General features: G+C 35.2%; 3 protein-coding genes across 11 annotated transcripts in view; 2 read left to right on the top strand and 1 right to left on the bottom strand.

The window, feature by feature from the left end:
* LOC128242367 (uncharacterized) overlaps positions 1 to 4,880 on the top strand; it is a 65,388-nt gene extending 60,508 nt beyond the window's left edge. For all 8 annotated transcript variants that reach the window (XM_052959496.1, XM_052959500.1, XM_052959494.1 and 5 more), the window contains 2 exons: positions 204 to 310; positions 3,452 to 4,880. In XM_052959496.1, the coding sequence (XP_052815456.1) occupies positions 204 to 310; positions 3,452 to 3,535 (191 nt within the window). In that variant the 3' untranslated portion in view covers positions 3,536 to 4,880. The remainder of the gene's footprint in view (positions 1 to 203; positions 311 to 3,451) is intronic.
* A 1,698-nt stretch (positions 4,881 to 6,578) lies between these two features.
* Positions 6,579 to 14,814, bottom strand: LOC128242195 (G1/S-specific cyclin-E-like). Of its 2 annotated transcripts, none has more exons than XM_052959269.1 (11): positions 14,710 to 14,814; positions 14,270 to 14,314; positions 14,067 to 14,148; positions 13,887 to 13,946; positions 13,105 to 13,419; positions 12,797 to 12,943; positions 12,545 to 12,640; positions 11,810 to 11,956; positions 11,219 to 11,330; positions 10,434 to 10,591; positions 6,579 to 9,616 (listed from the first exon to the last, which is right to left on the bottom strand). In XM_052959269.1, exons 2-11 carry the CDS (start codon positions 14,302 to 14,304, stop codon positions 9,398 to 9,400), a joined length of 1,371 nt encoding a protein of 456 aa, XP_052815229.1. In that variant the 5' UTR covers positions 14,305 to 14,314; positions 14,710 to 14,814; the 3' UTR covers positions 6,579 to 9,397. The 2 variants fall into 2 exon arrangements, with proteins under 2 accessions (XP_052815229.1, XP_052815228.1); XM_052959268.1 differs by having other exon boundaries at positions 14,642 to 14,804.
* Positions 14,815 to 15,515: 701 nt separating this feature from the next.
* On the top strand, positions 15,516 to 20,031 carry LOC128242613 (uncharacterized protein F13E9.13, mitochondrial-like). Its single transcript, XM_052959834.1, has 6 exons — positions 15,516 to 15,620; positions 16,546 to 16,628; positions 16,914 to 17,100; positions 18,097 to 18,247; positions 18,711 to 18,838; positions 19,220 to 20,031. The coding sequence occupies exons 1-6, from the start codon at positions 15,533 to 15,535 to the stop codon at positions 19,408 to 19,410; spliced, it is 828 nt and encodes a 275-aa protein (XP_052815794.1). The 5' UTR covers positions 15,516 to 15,532; the 3' UTR covers positions 19,411 to 20,031.
* Positions 20,032 to 20,327: the final 296 nt, after the last annotated feature.

Here is a 20,327-nt window from a genome sequence, read left to right as displayed (position 1 = left end):
TTAACCAAAAATATTTCCTACTTTTCCTACTTTTTTTGTGAAAAATATTCCTACTATTTCCTTCTTTTCTGTCAGAAAACCTCCTACTTTTTTGTTAGTGGCTGCTGGAAGGCCTGTTGATTGATGTGACTGCTTTTAGAGAAAACAAAATTCCTTTCTGACATGTGCTGAAAATGTTCAAGTGTTACATTTTGCCATTATAGTGGGTGACACAGATGGTACTTACAAAGGGAGGCGACTCATGTACACTCCAGGAGACCAGGGCAAATTCTACAAACTGCGAGACCTGACTTCCGTGCTCAATGTTAAGGTAACTCTTAAGAAAGATTATTAAAAATAAGTTCAGCTTAAGTCTGTTTGTTTTCACAGTTAGGTAGTTCAAAGTATTACTCTCAAACTAGAAGTCTGTAATTTCTAAGTATAGCAAGTGTCATCACTCAGTGAGGCTTCAATTGATGTGTTGTTCCCTATGCAACTGGGCATTGACATATTCAGCTCTCTTTTTTTAAAGGCAATATATGCTGCATTTATAAAAAATCAAGTTTAAATTGTTCTGAATAATACTATCAGATGAGGCTTGCTTTTTTTGCTCACCAGAGCACAAAGTGCTCGAGGTGAGCTATTGTGATCTGTCTTTGTCCGTCGTCCGTCTGTCAGTCCGTCCACAATTGCTTAAAAAACATCTCCTCTGAAACAACCTGGCCAAATTCAATGAAACTTCACAAGAAACTTCCTTGGGTGTCCCTTTACAAAAAATACAACAAGGGGTTATGATTGATTAACAACAACAAGAACAAAATGGCTGCCTTCCTGTTTTGCTTTAAAATACTTCTCCTCTGACTCTACCACTCCAAATTCAATGAAACTTCACAGGAAGCTTCCTAGGGTGACCCTCTTCAAATATACAACAAGGGGTCACGATTGATCAACAACAACAACATAAACAAAATGGCCAACTTCCTTTTTTGCTTTAAAAAAATCATCTCCTCTAAAACTACCAGTCCAAATTAAATTAGACTTTACATGAAGCTTCCTTGGGTGTCCCTCTACAAAAATACAACAAGGGGTTACAATTGATGAACAACAACAAGAACAAAATGGCTGACTGTTTTGCTTTTAAAAAACATCTCCTCTAAAACTACCAGTCCAAATTCAATGAAACTTTACATTAAGCTTCCTTGGGTAACCTACTACAAAAATACAACAAGGGGTCGCAATTGATCAACAAGAACAACAATCTGTCCATCTTCCTGTTTTGCTTTAAAAAACATCTCTGAAACTACCAGGCCAAATTCACTGAAACTTTACAGGAAGCTTCATTGCATGACCCTCTACAAAAATACAACAAGGCATTGAGATTGATCAACAGCAACATTAAAATGGCTGACTTTCTGTTTTGCTTTGAAAAAATATAAAACAAGGCATTGTCATCAGTAAAGATATGTCTAAATTGCAACATTTTTATTAATGCTTTATCACAGAGCTGTGGCCCTTTGCTTAGGTGAGCGTTTTAGGGCCATCATGTCTTGTTCTGCATGTGATCCATTGTTTTATATTCCTAAAAATAACTATTTTACATCTAAAAAACATTCATGACTATAAAGTTGGTTTTATATATGTAATACCAAAAGAACACCAAACAGCAGCTGGCAGGTACTCATTTGAACAGAATGGTGATAATTTAGGCCAAAAACCATTCAATTTTCAAAAGCATCGCTATTTTGGCAAAAAAGAGCATTTTCTGTTACAGAGTTTCATTTTCAACTTTTGATTATGTTTGATAATGGTTAAAAACATTTTGTTCACATTTTACGCTAAATTATATTTGTCGATGACTGACCCTAAAAAACTTGAATGGTCCCTCAAATAGTATGCATGACCAAATGAATTTAAATTTGTGTTTTATAACATAAACCTATGTTTATAAATGAAATGTTTAATGAATACCGTAATGTGGTTATTCCTTCAAAACTATGTCATCTATTTAATAAATTATGAAACATGCAACAGTGTGTTTTTATCAATAAAAAATGAGAGGTAATTGTTCATGGATGCAGAAAATTACATAAACAGGTGGGAAACATAGGCTTGAATATATAAGGTAACTTTAAAAAAAATGCATATACATGTACATGCTCTAAATTTCCTAAGCAAACCCATATAGATAATGTCCAAGGTCCTTTATAAATATCATATTTCGTTACACTATTACATTTACACACACACATTTCTCTGTTTCAGACTGGTCGCTATGTTCCGTTACGCTACAACGTTCACACACATCTCTGTTTCAGACTGGTCGCTATGTTCCGTTACGCTACAACGCTCACACACATTTCTCTGTTTCAGACTGGTCGCTATGTTCCGTTACGCTACAACGCTCACACACATCTCTGTTTCAGACTGGTCGCTATGTTCCGTTACGCTACAACGTTCACACACATTTCTCTGTTTCAGACTGGTCGCTATGTTCCGTTACGCTACAACATTCACACACATTTCTCTGTTTCAGACTGGTCGCTATGTTCCGTTACGCTACAACGTTCACACACATTTCTCTGTTTCAGACTGGTCGCTATGTTCAGTTACACTACAACGTTCACACACATTTCTCTGTTTCAGACTGGTCGCTATGTTCCGTTACGCTACAACGTTCACACACATTTCTCTGTTTCAGACTGGTCGCTATGTTCCGTTACGCTACAACATTCACACACATTTCTCTGTTTCAGACTGGTCGCTATGTTCCGTTACGCTACAACGTTCACACACATTTCTCTGTTTCAGACTGGTCGCTATGTTCCGTTACGTTACAACGTTCACACACATTTCTCTGTTTCAGACTGGTCGCTATGATCCGTTACGCTACAACGTTCACACACATTTCTCTGTTTCAGACTGGTCGCTATGATCCGTTACGCTACAACGTTCACACACATTTCTCTGTTTCAGACTGGTCGCTATGATCCGTTACGCTACAACGTTCACACACATTTCTCTGTTTCAGACTGGTCGCTATGTTCCGTTACGTTACAACGTTCACACACATTTCTCTGTTTCAGACTGGTCGCTATGATCCGTTACGCTACAACGTTCACACACATTTCTCTGTTTCAGACTGGTCGCTATGATCCGTTACGCTACAACGTTCACACTCATTTCTCTGTTTCAGACTGGTCGCTATGTTCCGTTACGCTACAACGTTCACACACATTTCTCTGTTTCAGACTGGTCGCTATGATCCGTTACGCTACAACGTTCACACACATTTCTCTGTTTCAGACTGGTCGCTATGTTCCGTTACGCTACAACGTTCACACACATCTCTCTGTTTCAGACTGGTCACTATGTTCCGTTACGCTACAACGTTCACACACATTTCTCTGTTTCAGACTGGTCGCTATGATCCGTTACGCTATAAAACATTTACACTCACATTTCTCTGTTTCAGACTGGTCGCTATGTACCGATGAAGCGACTGATTGGCTGCCATCTGCACAGAAAGGTTAAAGAACATCAGCGTGATGCGCATTGATGACAGGTGGCATATAGTGGACACAGACCTTGTGCAGCGTCATACCAAATATCAACTTTTTTTATTGAATTATAATTTATATGACAAACATTCATGAAAGATGGCATTTAGATAATATTGTCTTTGTGAAGCAACATACCAAATAACAATCAATCTTTCATGGATTATATCATTATGCGACAGATATTCATGATTTGCCACATTTTTGGATCACAGCTTTTCTGAAAGCTCTGAACCAAATATCAACCAGTTCAACTTACGGATTGTATATGTGAACAAATGTGTTGAACATAAAATTTTATGAATTTTCAAATTTAATACTGAACACAAATGTATGAAAACACCAGGCAAAATAGATCAGTGTTTAGATTTAAAGGAATATGCATGAATAAGTGACGGATGTTTATAAACTGCGGCATTTTGAGGGTGCAGACATTTTTGAAAGAAACATACATATAATCCACTGACAAAGCAATGTAGTAGGTAGAATAAATGTTCTAATTGCAAATTATTCATTTTAATAACGCATTTATAACCATAGATTTCTAAAAGGAGTAAATGTAAAATTCATTACTTGAAGATCTGTTAACATTGTAGTTATAAAATTGGCAGTTGTATGTTTAATCTGTTGAACACTTATATTAGCAGTTTATTATTCAAACAATACATGGTCTGTATTAGCCTCAAGAATTCTTTAATATTTTCTTATTGTGAAACGGTACTTGTAAATTTTCTTGTATATGTGAACTTATTTCGGAGTGCTACATCATCTAGGTAGGTGTACTTTGTACAAGTTGAAAGGTATAATCATAACCAGGACACAGGTTTTAATTTGTGATCAAGAAATACAGTAATGGGTAAATGAGTAAATTCATACAAGAGGAACAATAATGACATCTCCAATATCAGGAGGAAGCATTTATGGCAGAGGCTACTGGTACATGTGGAAAGATAGTTTTCGCTAAAGACCAACTGCATGTCATGTTTTGCAACCTCTCTGAAGACTTATGTACACAATTATATAAATCATGTACACTTAGAGGGCAACAGCAAACAGACTCTTCTAAAGCTGAAACTTATTTACCTTACCAACTAAATACATGACATTGTATAAATAACAAAGAACTGATTTGATCTGAATCTTTTCCATATTGTTGAACTTCCATTTTTGTAACTTTTTATGATGTAAAAATGTGAGAATGTATTGTTTTATTACAGGTTGTGATAGACCTGTGTATGCATTAGATAAGTCACTTTTGTTATTGCATTGTTGCATCTGTTGTTAAACTGTGATAAAATTTTAATTTATATTTGTCTTCTTAATAAAAAATAATCCAGTTCATGTTATTAATATGACATTAATAAATAATATATAGATAAAAAAGTCTTATTTTATGAAAAATTGATACAAAGTGAAAGGAGAATTAAAGGATTTTCTGACCTCTGACCCCCAAAATGTGACCATGACATCGCACTGACTTTGTGGGAACATTCATGATAGTTTTTAGCATGACAGCACAAATGGTGAACCTTTGTGTGCAAAAATATTAACTTAACCTGCAAGTTCTCTCAGAGTTAAGCTGGCATGAACATTGATTTTGACCCCAATGTCAACTGACATCATGTGAACCACCCTGATATAAATACATTGTATTCATAACTGTTAAGCCAATGGAGAGATTTACTAGTGACATGATAACCCTGGACAATCAAATTCACCAGACTTTGATACAGTTACTTAGTTCTTTTGTTAAACAAAGTAGGTATCTTTGGATGGTGGTCTGATTCAATTGAAGCTTCATTCTGTCACATCAATTGATATGACTAGTGCTCTGCATATTGTCTGATGCATTAACTTTTGTGCCAGATTAAATCCAAATTATAAGGGCGGTTAAGGTGTTATAAAGCTCTGGCTCTGTAGAGTGACAGTGACCCTATAAACACCCCCCTGGAACATGAGCTCTCATATTGTTTTCTATACATCAAACTTTCAATCCTTCAGGTACATTGTGTAGTTCCAAAAGGTGAGTGAACACAAAAGCAAATTGGTCAAATAGTAAAATGTAGGCAAAGATATAAAGGTCTCATGATTTTGTCTAGACTTGAATAACTAGAGCACATATAGCTGATGCTTCTCAGTTGCCTAAGGGGCATTACTTCAAAATAATTATAGCCAGAATTAAAGGAATTGCTACACTTGTGGATCTATGGTAACATGTGTTGCACATTTCATGTGACTACCTGTTCCAAGTAACGGCATAGTCTATGATTGAGCATTATTATCTGATCTTGTACAGGGTTCTTAACAAGTTTCGGTTGAACCGTTTCAAATAGTAAAGACCGACCAGCTACTACTTATTGTACATAAAATTCACTGATTTTTCGAAATTTGAACCAGCCCAATTGCCATTTTAACTGTCTATTTTGGCCGGCAGTCCGTTCTTATTGACAACACAGCTTGTACCTGGAGTGTTTTCCAATTTTGTTCATTTTTCCAGAACCTTAACTGGTAGCCAGATCCTACCATGCAGTAAGTAGCATGCAAATAATTTAATTACAGCACTATTTCAATAAAGCATGCTACTTATAGTACTACAAGTATAAGTGAAATATACATTCACTACCGATATCTTCAAGAGGTCAAGTTACAGAGCACACAAAAAAGTATCTTGTATTGATCTTATGCCTCCCAGGTCTGATACACATCTCTGGTTCTGGCCTTGCTAGATTGCTGGGTGTGGATACAGGACTCCCCTTTCTGGCCATTGACCATCAAGTCCGTCCATAAGCAGGTCACTGGATGCTGAGTACAACAGTTTGCACCAATGATGACAAGCAACAGAGACCATAAGCTACTTCAGCCTGTTAAGCTTAAAAAGTTTTGAGAAATTGGGGCCTGCTAAAGATCTTTCATTCATCAAAATATGAAAGCACATTCATCTAAGGAAGTTCAAATGGAGTGGACATATACACTGCCTTCGGAGCTCCAGAACACGACAAGATCACACACAAGTAGATTTTGATATTTTTATTTGTTGTTGGTCAATATACAGTTCATTCAATTGTTATAATTTAGTATCATTTAAAACCATTCAATTAAAATATAATTTCTAAATCACACACAACCTGAAATTAACTAAAACACAGACATTTAAAATATTTACCATCTAAAACCTTGTACGATTTGAACTTTAAAAACACATATGAACAGACGCTGTTGAAACCTTTTCTCCATCAATCTTACATGTGTAAGGCACATCCGAGACATTTTATGACTAATATTTGAGCTTTGAATCTTGTATTATTATCTCCTTATTCAATAACATATTTCAATTAATTCATTAAAAGTTTCAAAATATAAAACTTTCTATTCTGTAATCATCAATATACACAAGTTTAAACAATGCTTACAGCTCGTAGTATTTGTATACATGTCCTAATCTGAATTATGCATAATTATATTGGTATGAAGTTTATTTATAATTTGATGGAATGAAATGTGAGCATGAATGGTTATACCATATAGAAAATGATCATTAAATGAATTCTGTACAAATGATATCAAAATGTGATGAAAAAAATGAAACATCTGACATCTCAAGAAAGACAAAATGATAGAACTTATCAAGAATGCAAAAGAAAAACTGAACACATCTGTATCAAATGAACGCATTGTGGTACTATATGCACTTTCACTGGCAACAAATACAATTTGGTACATAGAACATGTAGCAATAAGCAAAAACAAGAACTTTATTTTATTCCATAGTTTTCCTATAAAATCAAAATCATGTATCATGCTTCATTCATATATCATGCTTCATTCATTTATCGATAAGCCTAAGTAAACAGTAAACTTTTGCAGTATAGCTGGCCATTTTTAAGTAATACAAATAATTTTGAAAATCTTATAAAAAACATTTCACACCAATTACAATTGAAGAAGACAATATACTAGAGTTTGCCTCGTTTTCAGTAATGGTCTGTATGTGTACTTGACAAACTGAATAACAAGAAAACATCATTTCATCTCCTAAACTACTGGGGTTATTGTTGACACTTAACCAAAGATAATGGGTTATACACCTCATAGGGTAGCTACATTGACTTGCTCTGTAAAATTTGGACTTATCAGTGAATAGATAATCTATGAAGTTGTTGGAATGTAGATAATGACCAGGCATCAGTTTCTTTACCTCTTTCAGGCTAGGTGTTTGTTTTAAGTAAACATTAACATACTAATTCACATAAAAAAATCATGAAATGTACACTAGAGTGAATCTTTTAGTTTCGTTTTGATAATTAAATAGTAAAGCAACCTTGTACTGGTAGCTAAATTAGTTACGGAGACAGAAATATGGACACAATGGGGAAATTGGTTGTTAAGATAGATTACCGACACTACAGGCAAACATACACACAAGTGTTAAAACAACTATCTCTAAATCATAAATTATTTCAATCTATAAACGAAAGTGACTGGTTATATTCTGTTAATATTTTCATAGGCATAACATATTGCACACTGTGTTGTGAGGTTACAGCTATGTGGTCAATACCATGGTTATATAATACACTTTGTACAGTCATTTGTGAACATTCAATTAATTATGAATATTATTGCATATATTCAAATATATATTTAATAAATTTATCGGTATATCCAAAATGTTTATAAGGCAATGCAAATTCTAGCCTGAACTTAAAAAATCATTTGGCAGAGACAATATTGATAGAAGGTGGAATAAACTGTACAGTTCTTTGTTCAGTTGTCCTAAAAATCAATACAATAATTTAAATGAAAATATCTTGTCTTTTCAATTGTATAAATGTTATTATACAAGGCATCATGGTAAGTTAATGACTAGTTTTTTTTTGTTTTTTTTTAAAGCAATGAAAGAGAACAAGATTACATACAAAAAATGAGCAATAAAACTTGGTTCAAATAAAATTAGAATAAAAATAGTACGAAAATATATTGAACACTTTGTGGTTCTTCATAGCCATTTTGAGGCATAAACATATAAATAAAGAATTAAATAGGACAATAATACAGGATTAAAAATTCATACGTGTGCAAACAGCTTAAACATTTCTTTAAATAAAAGAAATAAGATGAACACAATTTAAGGCACAAAAGCATTGAATGCTTCCATTTTGAGGCACTTGGAACACAGATATGAAGGGCAACCATCATAATAAATAAATCACCACAAAATTGGTTTCCATGGAAACCTCAACAAGTGCAAACAACAAATCTCAACAACTGAGCCCTTATATATTTTTGTATCTCCTGAATTGCAAGGCCATATAAATATGTAGCTTCCGAAATAAATATATCGACATATTATCGTGGGGTTAACACCACAAGGTACCTGAACCCTGAACACTTTAACATCGCTTAGTACATTCTTGGATTAACCTCACATTGTAATTACATGTTTTTGGCGTATACTTGTTTTAAACCGAATATCGGTCGTTTTCAAATGAACAACTACACTGCTTAATGTTTCTATAATTTTCTATTTCACTTCACTTCTATCGCACTGAGATGTCAAGATTTAGAAGGGCCTTTAACTGCCTTCTATCATTGCTTTCACACATCTCCTGGTTTAATATTTTCTAGTAAAAACTCAATGCAGAATTCCTACACACACATATAAAAGGCTTCATTTTAAGTCCTTCTAAACACCACAACTTTTTCAAAGCCTTGCTTCCCAATTCACTCTTTCCCTGTTATATCTTAAATCATCCACCAAACAACATCTGATAGATGTTGTACTCATAATACCGCTGAGGACAAATAAATATACCATCATGCTACTATGTTATAAATAAATTCTTTTCTAACACAACTGATCATCAGCTATGTGCTGTAAGATCCGGGGTTTCAGGTGACGCGGGAATATAATTCTCCTTATCATCGCAGGATGGGGAAACTCGGATCTTCTCGCACAATGGGGAAATGTTGCCTTTCTTGTCGCTAGGCGGGGTCAGCTGTGTGATCACCTGGGCTTGAAGATCGGGCGGACTTCCTTGGTCAGCAAATACAATCTCATCACGACGCAGCTGGGCTTTTTCCTGCAACAGAAATATTCCATGATAAGTATCAAAGTTCTATCACAATCAAAAACAAGCGTGCTGTGGAGTGTGCCACCTCTTGTCTGTTATTTTGCAGTCAAAAAGGGGCCATAACAATTATTTAAAGATGCACTCTTACTACAAAACAAGATTTACCACAATTAATACAATTGTTATGATATACCACAAAAGATGAATAAATGTCGAAAACAATGGTTCTTATGAAGAACAGTGAGGTTAAATTTGAAAGAAAGGTGCAGAAAACATGTCATTTCTATCTTATTGGACTAAAGTAGAAAACAGTAAATCTTATAGCACTCACCAATCATTTAATATTTTTGCATTTTTGCTATTGATACAATGTTACAATCTTGTTATCAGTAATTAATATTTTCCATAAATTCATAATTTAGTAATTAGTTGAACGTGTATCACTCAAAGTTTATGTTTGTTATACATGTGTGTGTATTGATTTTTGATAGTGTCACTTTATTCGAGTCATGGGCTTTGCTATATATGTATACATGTTCTGTCACTGGTAACATGTGTACCAAGTTTCATTTGAATTTAATTGAATAACTTCATTTGTTTTTTGACGTTCAAGTATGTATTATGTATTTATGCATTGCACAATGACAAAACCAAGACTATGACAATACCTAAAAAAAATTCTTCTATAAAATACAGTACCAAAAAAACAATATTAAAAAGATATTTCTCAATTTGAGTGCAAACTTGAAGAAAAAAAGCAGAAAGTTGATAGCAGTGTTTCTTTTGGAATCCTTAAACTCATTCCATCAATAACAATTCCTCTTACCAATAGCTGAATGTCGACAACATGTGTTTGTATGATGTGGGAATCTTCTGACTGGATGTTAGGGAAGAATTTCACTGCTGTTTGTCCCAGTTCCCGGACAGACACAGCAAACGGAGCCATCCACTGCACACATGGGAGTATGTCCAGCCATTTATAACCTGCATGGCAATAATTATGATCATTATAGATTAAACATTTTAAGAGCGATAAGCATATGGGAGTTTCCTTCAGTTATCTAATCAATTCTGGTATTTCTGTTTGTAATCCAGTTACTTGTTGTTTTAACCTACCGGTACACAAAACTAAACTGGTTGACAGCTAGTTACATGCTTAATTATCAATACAACATTGTTCTAATGATCATGATCTAAAAGGGTCAACCTTGGCACCAAAAGTGAATTTGTAATTTATAAACTGTTGTTCCTGGTTCTGACCATTTAAGTTCTACCTCCCTTTGGTCAATAAAAGTAATACTCGTTTCAGATACTTGATCATTGAATACTAAAGTAATGATTTTCAAGTATTTATTTCAGAATGACAATTTTACCAGTCTTAATCATCCATTGATAGATTATGATCTCCTATAAATGATCATAAAAATCTGGTACGGCTCCTGACACTACAACAGTTTCTGACAGAGAAATCAGAGTTTTGCACCAGACATCAGTTTTAGTTGGTTTGATGAATTTAAGAAAATAGACAGCCATGAACATTTTCTGTATTTCTTATGTGTGAAAATGTTGATTGTATTTTGTTCAATAAAAAACATGAATGCAAATACTTACCAGAGACTGAAAGTGCTAGTTCCTTGGATGAGTTATGGTAGAGGGCGGCCGCTGCCAGGACGCTGTACTGAAACTGCAGGCTCTCAATATCCAGCATACACAGGTCCAGTAACTGTCAACATAAGACATGGGAACATTAACACTTCATAGGAAAGAAAGCCAGACATGACTAAAGGCTATTGTCCAAGAATAAATCATTATTCATTGTGTGGATGTCTGATCTTAACACATTAAGTCTCAGTCTCACAAATGAAAATTGACATGGAGAAGCACCACAATGATAAAAAAAACTCAACTGTTGAACCAATGGATAGATTTACAAAATAACTCAAGATTTGAAATAGTCTTGTAAGAAGTTTATAAATCATAAACAGCGGCAGTAATCTGATTTATCAATTATAAGTCTTCTTTAGAGAGTGTCTGTGATTATCATTATCAAAGGAACTATGTTATGAGATGTCAATTTTTTTGTACTATTTCTAGCCAATGGGAATCTTTGTTTAATTTTTAAGACTTCAAATAGATATTCTAGGCAAAACCAGTTTTGATAACATTGCTTGTCCATATCTGTAAAAGCTACAACCCACTTACCCGCACAATCTGTACAAATGCATGTGAGGAGTACTGTGGGAAGACAAAGCCGTGTTCACCGCCCCTTATCTGTTCGGCGTTCGACACTTGGAGGTAGACATTGAGCCAGCCGTTTGCAGTCACAGGAGACAAGTCCCATTTGATAGCCTGGAAGGTACGAGTTTGAAACTTAGTCACTTTTTATTTGTGCAGGTAGTAATAGGAAGAAAAGTTTGTAAGAAGGTAACCCAAACATTTAATGATTTGGGATGTTTCAATATACATATAATGATATGTGATCACTCTCAGATGCTTTGGTTGTCTCTCATAGAGTGGTGCAAGGCTTTGATCTTGTACCTTTAAACAACCTCAATGTTTAATGGCTGCCTGGCTCATCCCTGTAGTGTAAATAGTATTTTTCCACTGACCTCTGAACAAATCAGATCTCAATAACAATTTTTTGCTCCGTCAAACAGCATAGAAATAAGGCTAATGATGAACAAGACCAATTTACACAAGTGTTTGAAACAAACAAAAAATGAAGGAGCCTTGTTATAAATGAACCAGAAATTGAGTCTTACACTGTCACAAATCATAAATATATGCCAGCTTTTGTTCGACTGATAACTTGTTCTTCATGATTTTGCTTGTTTGTCAATTAATTGTTTATGGGACCATCCTACCTGTCTTGTTTAACAACAACAGGCTGGATGGTCAGTTAACTTCCAAAAATAAATACCACCAAAAGCAATTTACCTTTAAAATGATGAGTTCTTGGTCAAGAATTTCATCTTCCGTACATGCCCCATCCGTCACATAGGCAAACTCAACCAGCTTAGGTGGGTAGATTTCCTGGAAGAAAATCAACCAAATATAAATATTTTTATACAGGTTAAAACAGTTCTCCTCACAGCAAGTCATGCATCTTATCTAAGGTACATTTATATTCCATCATCTTTATAAGATTTTATTTAAGCATTCTAAATCCACATTTTGATTGTTTTTTACCTCAAGCTTAGCAGCAATAAATAAACATGTAATGCCGAGAAGCTGGAGCTGATGTTTCAGTATGTTACTCTGGGTGGTCAGGAATCGATCAAGGAAATCAGTGGCCAGGTAAAATGTTTCGCGGTGTAGCTTATACACTTCACAAACCTGCAGAAAAAATGCAAATTTTATATCTAAAATGTATGTTCAGAGCTCAAGATAAAGCAACCATTTAGATGTCATCCAAACATTTCATCAAGTATGCATTTAATTTTCTATATTTATTTTAAAACTTTAAGACATGCTGTATCATTACTGATGGGACTTACTTCTATTAACCAATCCAGAAGTATTGCCCTCATTCTTGCATGGAGTGCTGGATGTTTATCAAACAAATTTTGATCTCGCACATAGTTCAGTTCTTTCCGTAACATAGTCTGCCAGACTTGACGTGAGTCAGCCCAGTCTAACTGAGGTAGTGGTGAATCTCGTAACTCAACAGGTGTCGTGAAATAGTTTTGGAATCGGAAATGAGAGCCAAGCTTATGACTTGTAAAATCTAGCCTGCTGGGAGATGATTCAGGACTGGGTACTATTGAGCATGTGGTAACAGCAGTTGTTTCCGAAATTGCAACCCATTGGTTCTGAAACAGATTTTTTAGTATATTAAGGTTTTCATAGTTGCAGTTAATCCCAAATCGAGATAGAAGTCAGAAATTCTTAGGTTTTGTTAGTTTAAATAAAACTGCTTTGTTCAAGCCCTGTTGAGAAATATGCCCCATAAGAAAACAGAAGCAAAGGTGAAGGTGATGAAATCTTCTAAAGAGATCACAGATTACAGCAGATTAAAGCCACAAAGATGTGATCAAAGCAATCATTACACAACAAAAGGTGTGAAAAACAACATTAGGACTTCAATAATAAAATACAACAGGAGCTGCTTCTCGAAAATAGGGGTCTAGAATAAGCTTTGAACAAAAATATTTATCTATAATGAACAATTTGTAGTGGAAAATTGAATTCAACATTTTCGACTGCGAATACCAAGATGAACCACAAAACGTGGGAAAAATATCAACAATATTAACAAAATAAAATAAATCAACGTTACCTCTATTCTAAATGACTGAGACTGTCTCCTCTTATTACATTCCATTGCGCCTTCTAATTCCTGAAAAGCAAATTTACAATCGTAAACAATTTTATTTTCATACCCCACCCACCAATTTCACAATGGACAAAGCGAGCGGAAATGGCGCAAAAATGGTCAACTTCAAAGACAAAAATATACCTCTTCAGCTTTTCGTTTTCTGGATACTTTATTGCATATTGACACTTGATTACTGGTTTTCGATCTGGAAGACATTCGTGAGCTGAAAATGAAGAATAAAGTTTGTACTTATCGAAATATTCAGTGCCCTATTCGCAGAGTTGCAAAATCAAAATGGCGGGATATCGCACAAGGTGTCAAAAAAGAAATCTGAAAAGTCTTACCTTTTTCTTGACATTTTGGTGCTGTGTCCACACATTTAGTTGATCCTTAAAACAAAAAGTTAACATTAAGGTATTTGTTAGCACAATTCATCACTAATTGAGAAAGAAAACTTTATAAATCTGCAGAATTCACGAGGTGCATTCGTCCAGTTCAAAATGTTATCTGACGAGTCGATTACTTTTGCCCCAGGTGAAAGTCGTGTAACAAAGGTAATTGGCAGACTATAAAAATACAAAAGATGAAATTCTTAAGCATTGTTTCAAATCGTACATCGATGGATGTTGCTTTCAATAAGACATCACATTTTTTAAAGTAGTTACACGATCAAAATTTATCTCCAAGATTCCAATTTAAAACAGAATCAAACTAACTTTATATTTATCTATATTCCACTTTCCGTAAGTAAAACAGTAGTCTAAATAAATTATGTTGTTCTCACTTTCACGATCTTTGATAATTTACTGGCATTTTCTAACTTTTCACACCGACACCCAAGCTGATATTGGCGCAACTGATAAATCTAGCACACAACGGTTCTTTGTCGGGATCAGCTGTTACGAGGGGCCAGTGAACGACGCTCCCGCCAAGCGATCGGATCCACGAATGTTACCGAAGACTAATAAAGGAAATGCTTTAAGTTTATAATCTTGAATGCAAATGATCTGAAATAAAACTAAAATCTTAATTATATTAATATCTAAAGTTAAACTATTTTTAAATTCCTTTATTTTTTAGTTTGATAGAAAATGTAGCGGGAAATATGGGCTTATTCAAAATATCATTTTGTGTATGAAATAAAATCACAAAAAATACGTAAATTGTTTAAATTGTACAATAGTTGAGTGAAATGAGGTTCACTTTTGATAATGGATGGCCTTGTTATACTTCTTTAATTCATAAATAAGTAGAAAAATCATTTTCTTTCCATTGATACTACATTGGAAACTTCCTGATAATAGTTCAACTTTGAAGAAGTTTTTCCTTTTAACCTTTACTAAGGGTATAGCTTATTACGTATCAAATTAATCTGGGAAGTTCCATTTGTCTCATAAGCTAAATCGTTTTGAAGTGCGTGTTAAAAATAAAAAAGATATTTGGTAAAACATTTCAAAATAAAACAAATTCTTTTTGTAAACAATCAAACGTGGCTGCGCCTGCGCAGTGAGTATGATTCATCTCTGAGCTCTGCAAAATGCGGCAATTTTATTGGATGACCTATTTATAAGTGCCCGCCTCCGACAAAAAGTAAACATTGCGATAAAATGGCGACCTCCAGAGTGACACAGAAATCTGTGTTAACAAAATTTAGATCAAATATCATAGGAATGATTCATTTGTTAGCAAATCCAGGTAAAACGAATTAAAGAGCAATGTTTAGTCCTTCTATATGAGTCAATTGTTTATTATGACATCACATAATTAGTAAACAAAATGCAAATGACTTGTACTTGAACCTGCGTAATATTCGGACAGGCCACACCGGTCGAGGTATACCACTTGTGTTCATTTCTTCTCGGAAAGCTGGTTGTTTGCCTCGACGAATACTAATTATATAAATGAAATACAACCTTTACACATGAACTTTTTTCAGTATTGATTTTTATAATAGTGTACTTCCCATTCTTTCCGAAATCGCCAAATGATATAACTTAATTGGGACTTGAGCGTAACATCACGGTGTCGAATTTGAAACATTTAAAATATTCAGGTAAAATAAACATTGTTTGAAACAACTGTACCGTTTTATTTGTTTACGCGGTCGCACTATTTTTTAAACATTACTGTATAGCGTCTATCCGAAAGGTGTCGGTAATATTGATACAAGACAAAACCTCCAGTTTAAAGACAAAACCTCCAGTTTATTTATTTTATTGAACAAATAGAGTATTATATGCTGCATGGGAAAGAAATTGTTCACAAAACCACCGCAAATTATTTTTCTGCAACATACAGATATTACATTTGTGCTGCATGGCATGGGCGTACATATATGACGTACATGCACATTCATATGCCCTCGCTGCACGGACGTTCACTGCACAGGGAGTTATACATGGTTTCGTAGATGTGTCCTATAATAGTCTTATATACATGAATCAACACCGGGATCCATATCTTCTACTGGCACATACCAATTGGAAAGTTAAGATAACCTTATAAACCTATAAATCGCTGCTAGCCTAAGCCACCAATGTCCTTGGTATGACATCTTTAGCTCTACTCAAACTTGTTTACGTTCCTGCATGTTTAACATATTGTTCTGTTTCTGTTCTAGGTACCCCTGGCTTCCAGGGTTCTGTTCAGGGCATCATCGCGCGGGCTGAGAGAGAAGCGCAGATATACAAAATGGCTGGAGTTGTAAATACTTCCTTTTACAAGTCATCATAATTATACTGCAAAAGCAAAAAGCATAAACAACTTGTACACATACATACATGTATTTATGTAAACATGCTGTGTATTCTGTGTTGAGAGCGAATTCATATATTAGAATGATTCAATAAAGTAAAAATATAATAAAATTATAAGAAATAAAAACAAGGCCTTTTCGAGGGGTTAATTGGCCTGTTTTATGAGCGTTGCACATTTGTGTGCGTTTTGAATCTTCGATTTTCTTTATTTTACCTAAGAATTTTTTCACAGGACAGTGTTTTGATCGAAAATATGCACGACATCCCGTATCAACACTCGTGCGACGTTGGGCCGGAAGTTGTCTCCATGATGACTTCAGCGGCCGTCAGGGTCAGAAAGGCATTTGACTCGGGACCTGTAGGCGTCCAGATACTTGCTGGAGCGAATAACCAGGCACTCGCTGTGGCACTGGCAACTGGTACGCTAAGAATTTATTACGGCTTATCATAATTGTGAGCAAAACTATTTGGTTTTGTCATATTTTCCGCCTATTGTCGGCGAAGGCGGTAGCGAACATAATTTCATGAAACCTGGGACAACGTTTTTGACTCTACAAATGTCTTTTTTGGCCGTCCTTATAAAGTGGAGGTTTGAAATTCACCTAAATACATGTCGTTGAAACATTGAAATACTTTTTAACAGTATTATACAATGAATGACTGATAATATTAGAGTATACTAGTATCCTGTATTTATGTACAACGATAAAACGGGATATACACATTGACTTCATTTCGCTCAATATCACTTTCCGTGATCAAAATCTGGTGTAAAAAACGATATCGACATTATGTTTGTTTTTATCAAAAGCTTTGAAATTATCTTTTCCAGAAAATATTGTTATGCCCCTGAAAGGCGGCATATGGTAATCGGAACGATTGTCTACCCCAACGGCGTCTGATCAATAATTTGCGAACGCTCAGGCTAGGGACCTCAAACTTTGTAGGCAGGTTGAACCTGATCCATTAAGATATCAGAGAACCAAAAAGGTCAAAATCATGGTGGCATCTAGATGAATAACTGAAGAACTCTCGGGCATAGGGACCTCAAACTTAGTGACCTCTTACGTCAAATCCTGGGCTCGCCCCTGTTGTGTAAAATGGTTATATACACTCACGCATGTTCAATAATGCCTAACAATCTCATTGGAAAAGTAGGGAATGTCGTCATGAAAATAAGTAATATACTCGAGGCTATACGTCAATATAGGCCCATATAATGGTTGACGGCCTCTCCGCTATTAAAAAGTGTGAAAAATACCAAGCATGGTTTAGGTGATTGTAATTAGTTGCGCTTGGTGCTTAAACTTATCCGGATAATGAAACTATTATTTCTTTTAAATATCGAACAAGATTTTTTTATCTAATCCTAAATATTAAATTATTTGAATTAGGCTAGTTTTCATTTTTTTCAGGACTGGACTATATTCGCGCAGAGGGATTTGTTTTCAGTCATGTGGCTGACGAGGGATTGATGCACGCATGCGCAGGACCGCTACTCCGATACAGACGACACATTGGCGCCGAAAATGTCGCAGTTTTTACAGACATTAAAAAGAAACATAGGTGGAATGTTTTATTTATAAACACGTTTGTGTGTTCCAATTGAATTAAAATAATTCTCATTTAAACAAATTATAAAGCTGTGAACCGCACTTTAATAATAGCTCCAAGCCCCAATGTACAAAAATAATAATAAAAAATAATAATATGATATTCTGAAATGATCTGAATGTTTTAATGACAGTGTCTATTTAAAGAAAGACATTGACAACCAATAAGACCTAGTTACTATGATTTGTTTGCTTTACTATTTTAAGACAATAACACTTATCCGAAATGTGTCATCAAATGGATTTTATCCCAATTTGCATATGGATATTTAGCGCCGACGTCAGATACTCTGTGTTAAGTGAGAATTCTTGCCAAACAAATCTCACGCACATACCATTCACACACATACCATTCACACACATACCATTCCTCAATACAGCTATTTCTGAATACTTTACTTTAAATTTGCTTCCAGTGCCCACAGCATCACTGCCGACGTAGACATAATGGAGACCGCGAGAGCCGCCCAGTTCTTCCGGTCTGACGGCGTCATTGTCACCGGCACTTCCACAGGCGCGGCCGTCAGCACCACCGAACTCAACGGTTGAGTTTACCGTAGTATATGTATATTCCATGTTGGGTCTGTGTTTGGGTCACGTGTTGGTATTGCATACTGATGTTACTATCAGCATGATGCTTGAAAATAATACTTCATCGGAATAACGTCGGGGAGACCATCAGCTCAACCGACTCAATGTTCAGCTCGGTTTGCTTGGGTTTTACATTGGTTCCCACTGATCGCCACAGATTCTCTTTAACCGTCGGATCTGTTTATTATGATCAGAATCATATTATAAATGGGTTTTTAAAAAAAAGAACCTTGACATGTCATTAGTATTGTCGTGGCTGGCGTTGATGGCGTTAAAGGCTTGTTCCTATGGAAAAAATGGTACCATTCAGTGTTGTTTCATTACCTTTTTTCAGATGTACAGAAGGCTGTGAGCATTCCTGTATTGGTTGGGTCCGGTGTGACGATTCAAAACTACCAGGAATATAAATCCGCTACCGGATTGATCATCGGTTCATATTTCAAGAAAGGTCACCATTGGTCAGAGGAAATCGACGAAACTGTGCTAGCGGACTTCATGGATATGGTCCGGTCACATGAACAATAGAACTCATTTCCGTTGGAAATTATGCTGAAGACAGAAAGCATTTGTTACAAATGAAACTTTGAATATCCCTGTCGGAAGCTAAAAAAATGAATAAAAACTATGTATATAACATCGACGTGATCTAGTTCCAAGTTACCTGCTTATTGCTTAAAACATTTAGGGCACCGGCTTTGCATGAAAACTCGTAGCTGCATTTCCATTCGAAAGCGTCATGAAACGAAACACTTCAAGTACATGCTACCAACGACGGCACTAGTAACCGTACGTGTAGCAGGAACATAAGTCTGGTTATAAAACATACCGATTGATGCCCCTTCATCGACCGACATAACTCTGGCTATATTACTTACCGAGTTATGCCCCTTGATCGACAGGGAAAAAGGATAAATAATATATCCGTTTGTTTTATTTTACCAAACTTTTCGTTAAATTGTTTCAAATGAAACGTCTTTAAATCCGCTGCGCGGATTGAGACGTCAACAATGGATTATTTGCTTTCTATTTATTTCTGCTGCTATATGGCTAAGACCAGTATGGTGGCATTTTAAAGAACGAATAAATCATTCAGGCATTCTAACAATACTTGATTTTAGTATATGCAATGAAGAATTATTAATTGTTTATACTTGAACTGAGTTAATCCCAGTACGGTAAAAGAATAACTGCTAGTTGAATTAACATCTATTCGACAACAATTTTAACTGCTAGTTGAATTAACATCAATTCGACAACAATTTTCTCTATGCTCGATAAGCCAGCCACTGCTTCTGTTGTCAATGTAACATACGTGCGATAATTACGTTAGCCTGCCAAAACAAATGTGACCGGCATACGGGCGCTAAACATGGACCCACCCCTACATATGTCGAGTTTTATGTCTTTAATTATTAACTAAGTAATTTTCCCCTGTCAAGCAA

This window comes from Mya arenaria, chromosome 8, assembly GCF_026914265.1.
Source record: "Mya arenaria isolate MELC-2E11 chromosome 8, ASM2691426v1".
Taxonomy (NCBI): Eukaryota; Metazoa; Mollusca; class Bivalvia; order Myida; family Myidae; genus Mya; species Mya arenaria.
This window is presented reverse-complemented; position numbering and strand designations above follow the sequence as displayed.

Excerpts from the sequence above, each read along its gene's own strand:
- LOC128242195 (XM_052959269.1), bottom strand. The coding sequence starts at position 14,304 with ATGTGTGGACACAGCACCAAAATGTCAAGAAAAAG. Across the intron at positions 13,947-14,066 it reads GAAAACGAAAAGCTGAAGAG|GAATTAGAAGGCGCAATGGA; the intron begins GTATATTTTTGT and ends TTTGCTTTTCAG. Across the intron at positions 12,641-12,796 it reads TTATTGCTGCTAAGCTTGAG|GAAATCTACCCACCTAAGCT; the intron begins GTAAAAAACAAT and ends ATTTTCTTCCAG.
- LOC128242613 (XM_052959834.1), top strand. The coding sequence starts at position 15,533 with ATGGCGACCTCCAGAGTGACACAGAAATCTGTGTTAACAAAATTTAGA. Across the intron at positions 15,621-16,545 it reads TCATTTGTTAGCAAATCCAG|GTACCCCTGGCTTCCAGGGT; the intron begins GTAAAACGAATT and ends TTTCTGTTCTAG. Across the intron at positions 18,248-18,710 it reads GACATTAAAAAGAAACATAG|TGCCCACAGCATCACTGCCG; the intron begins GTGGAATGTTTT and ends ATTTGCTTCCAG.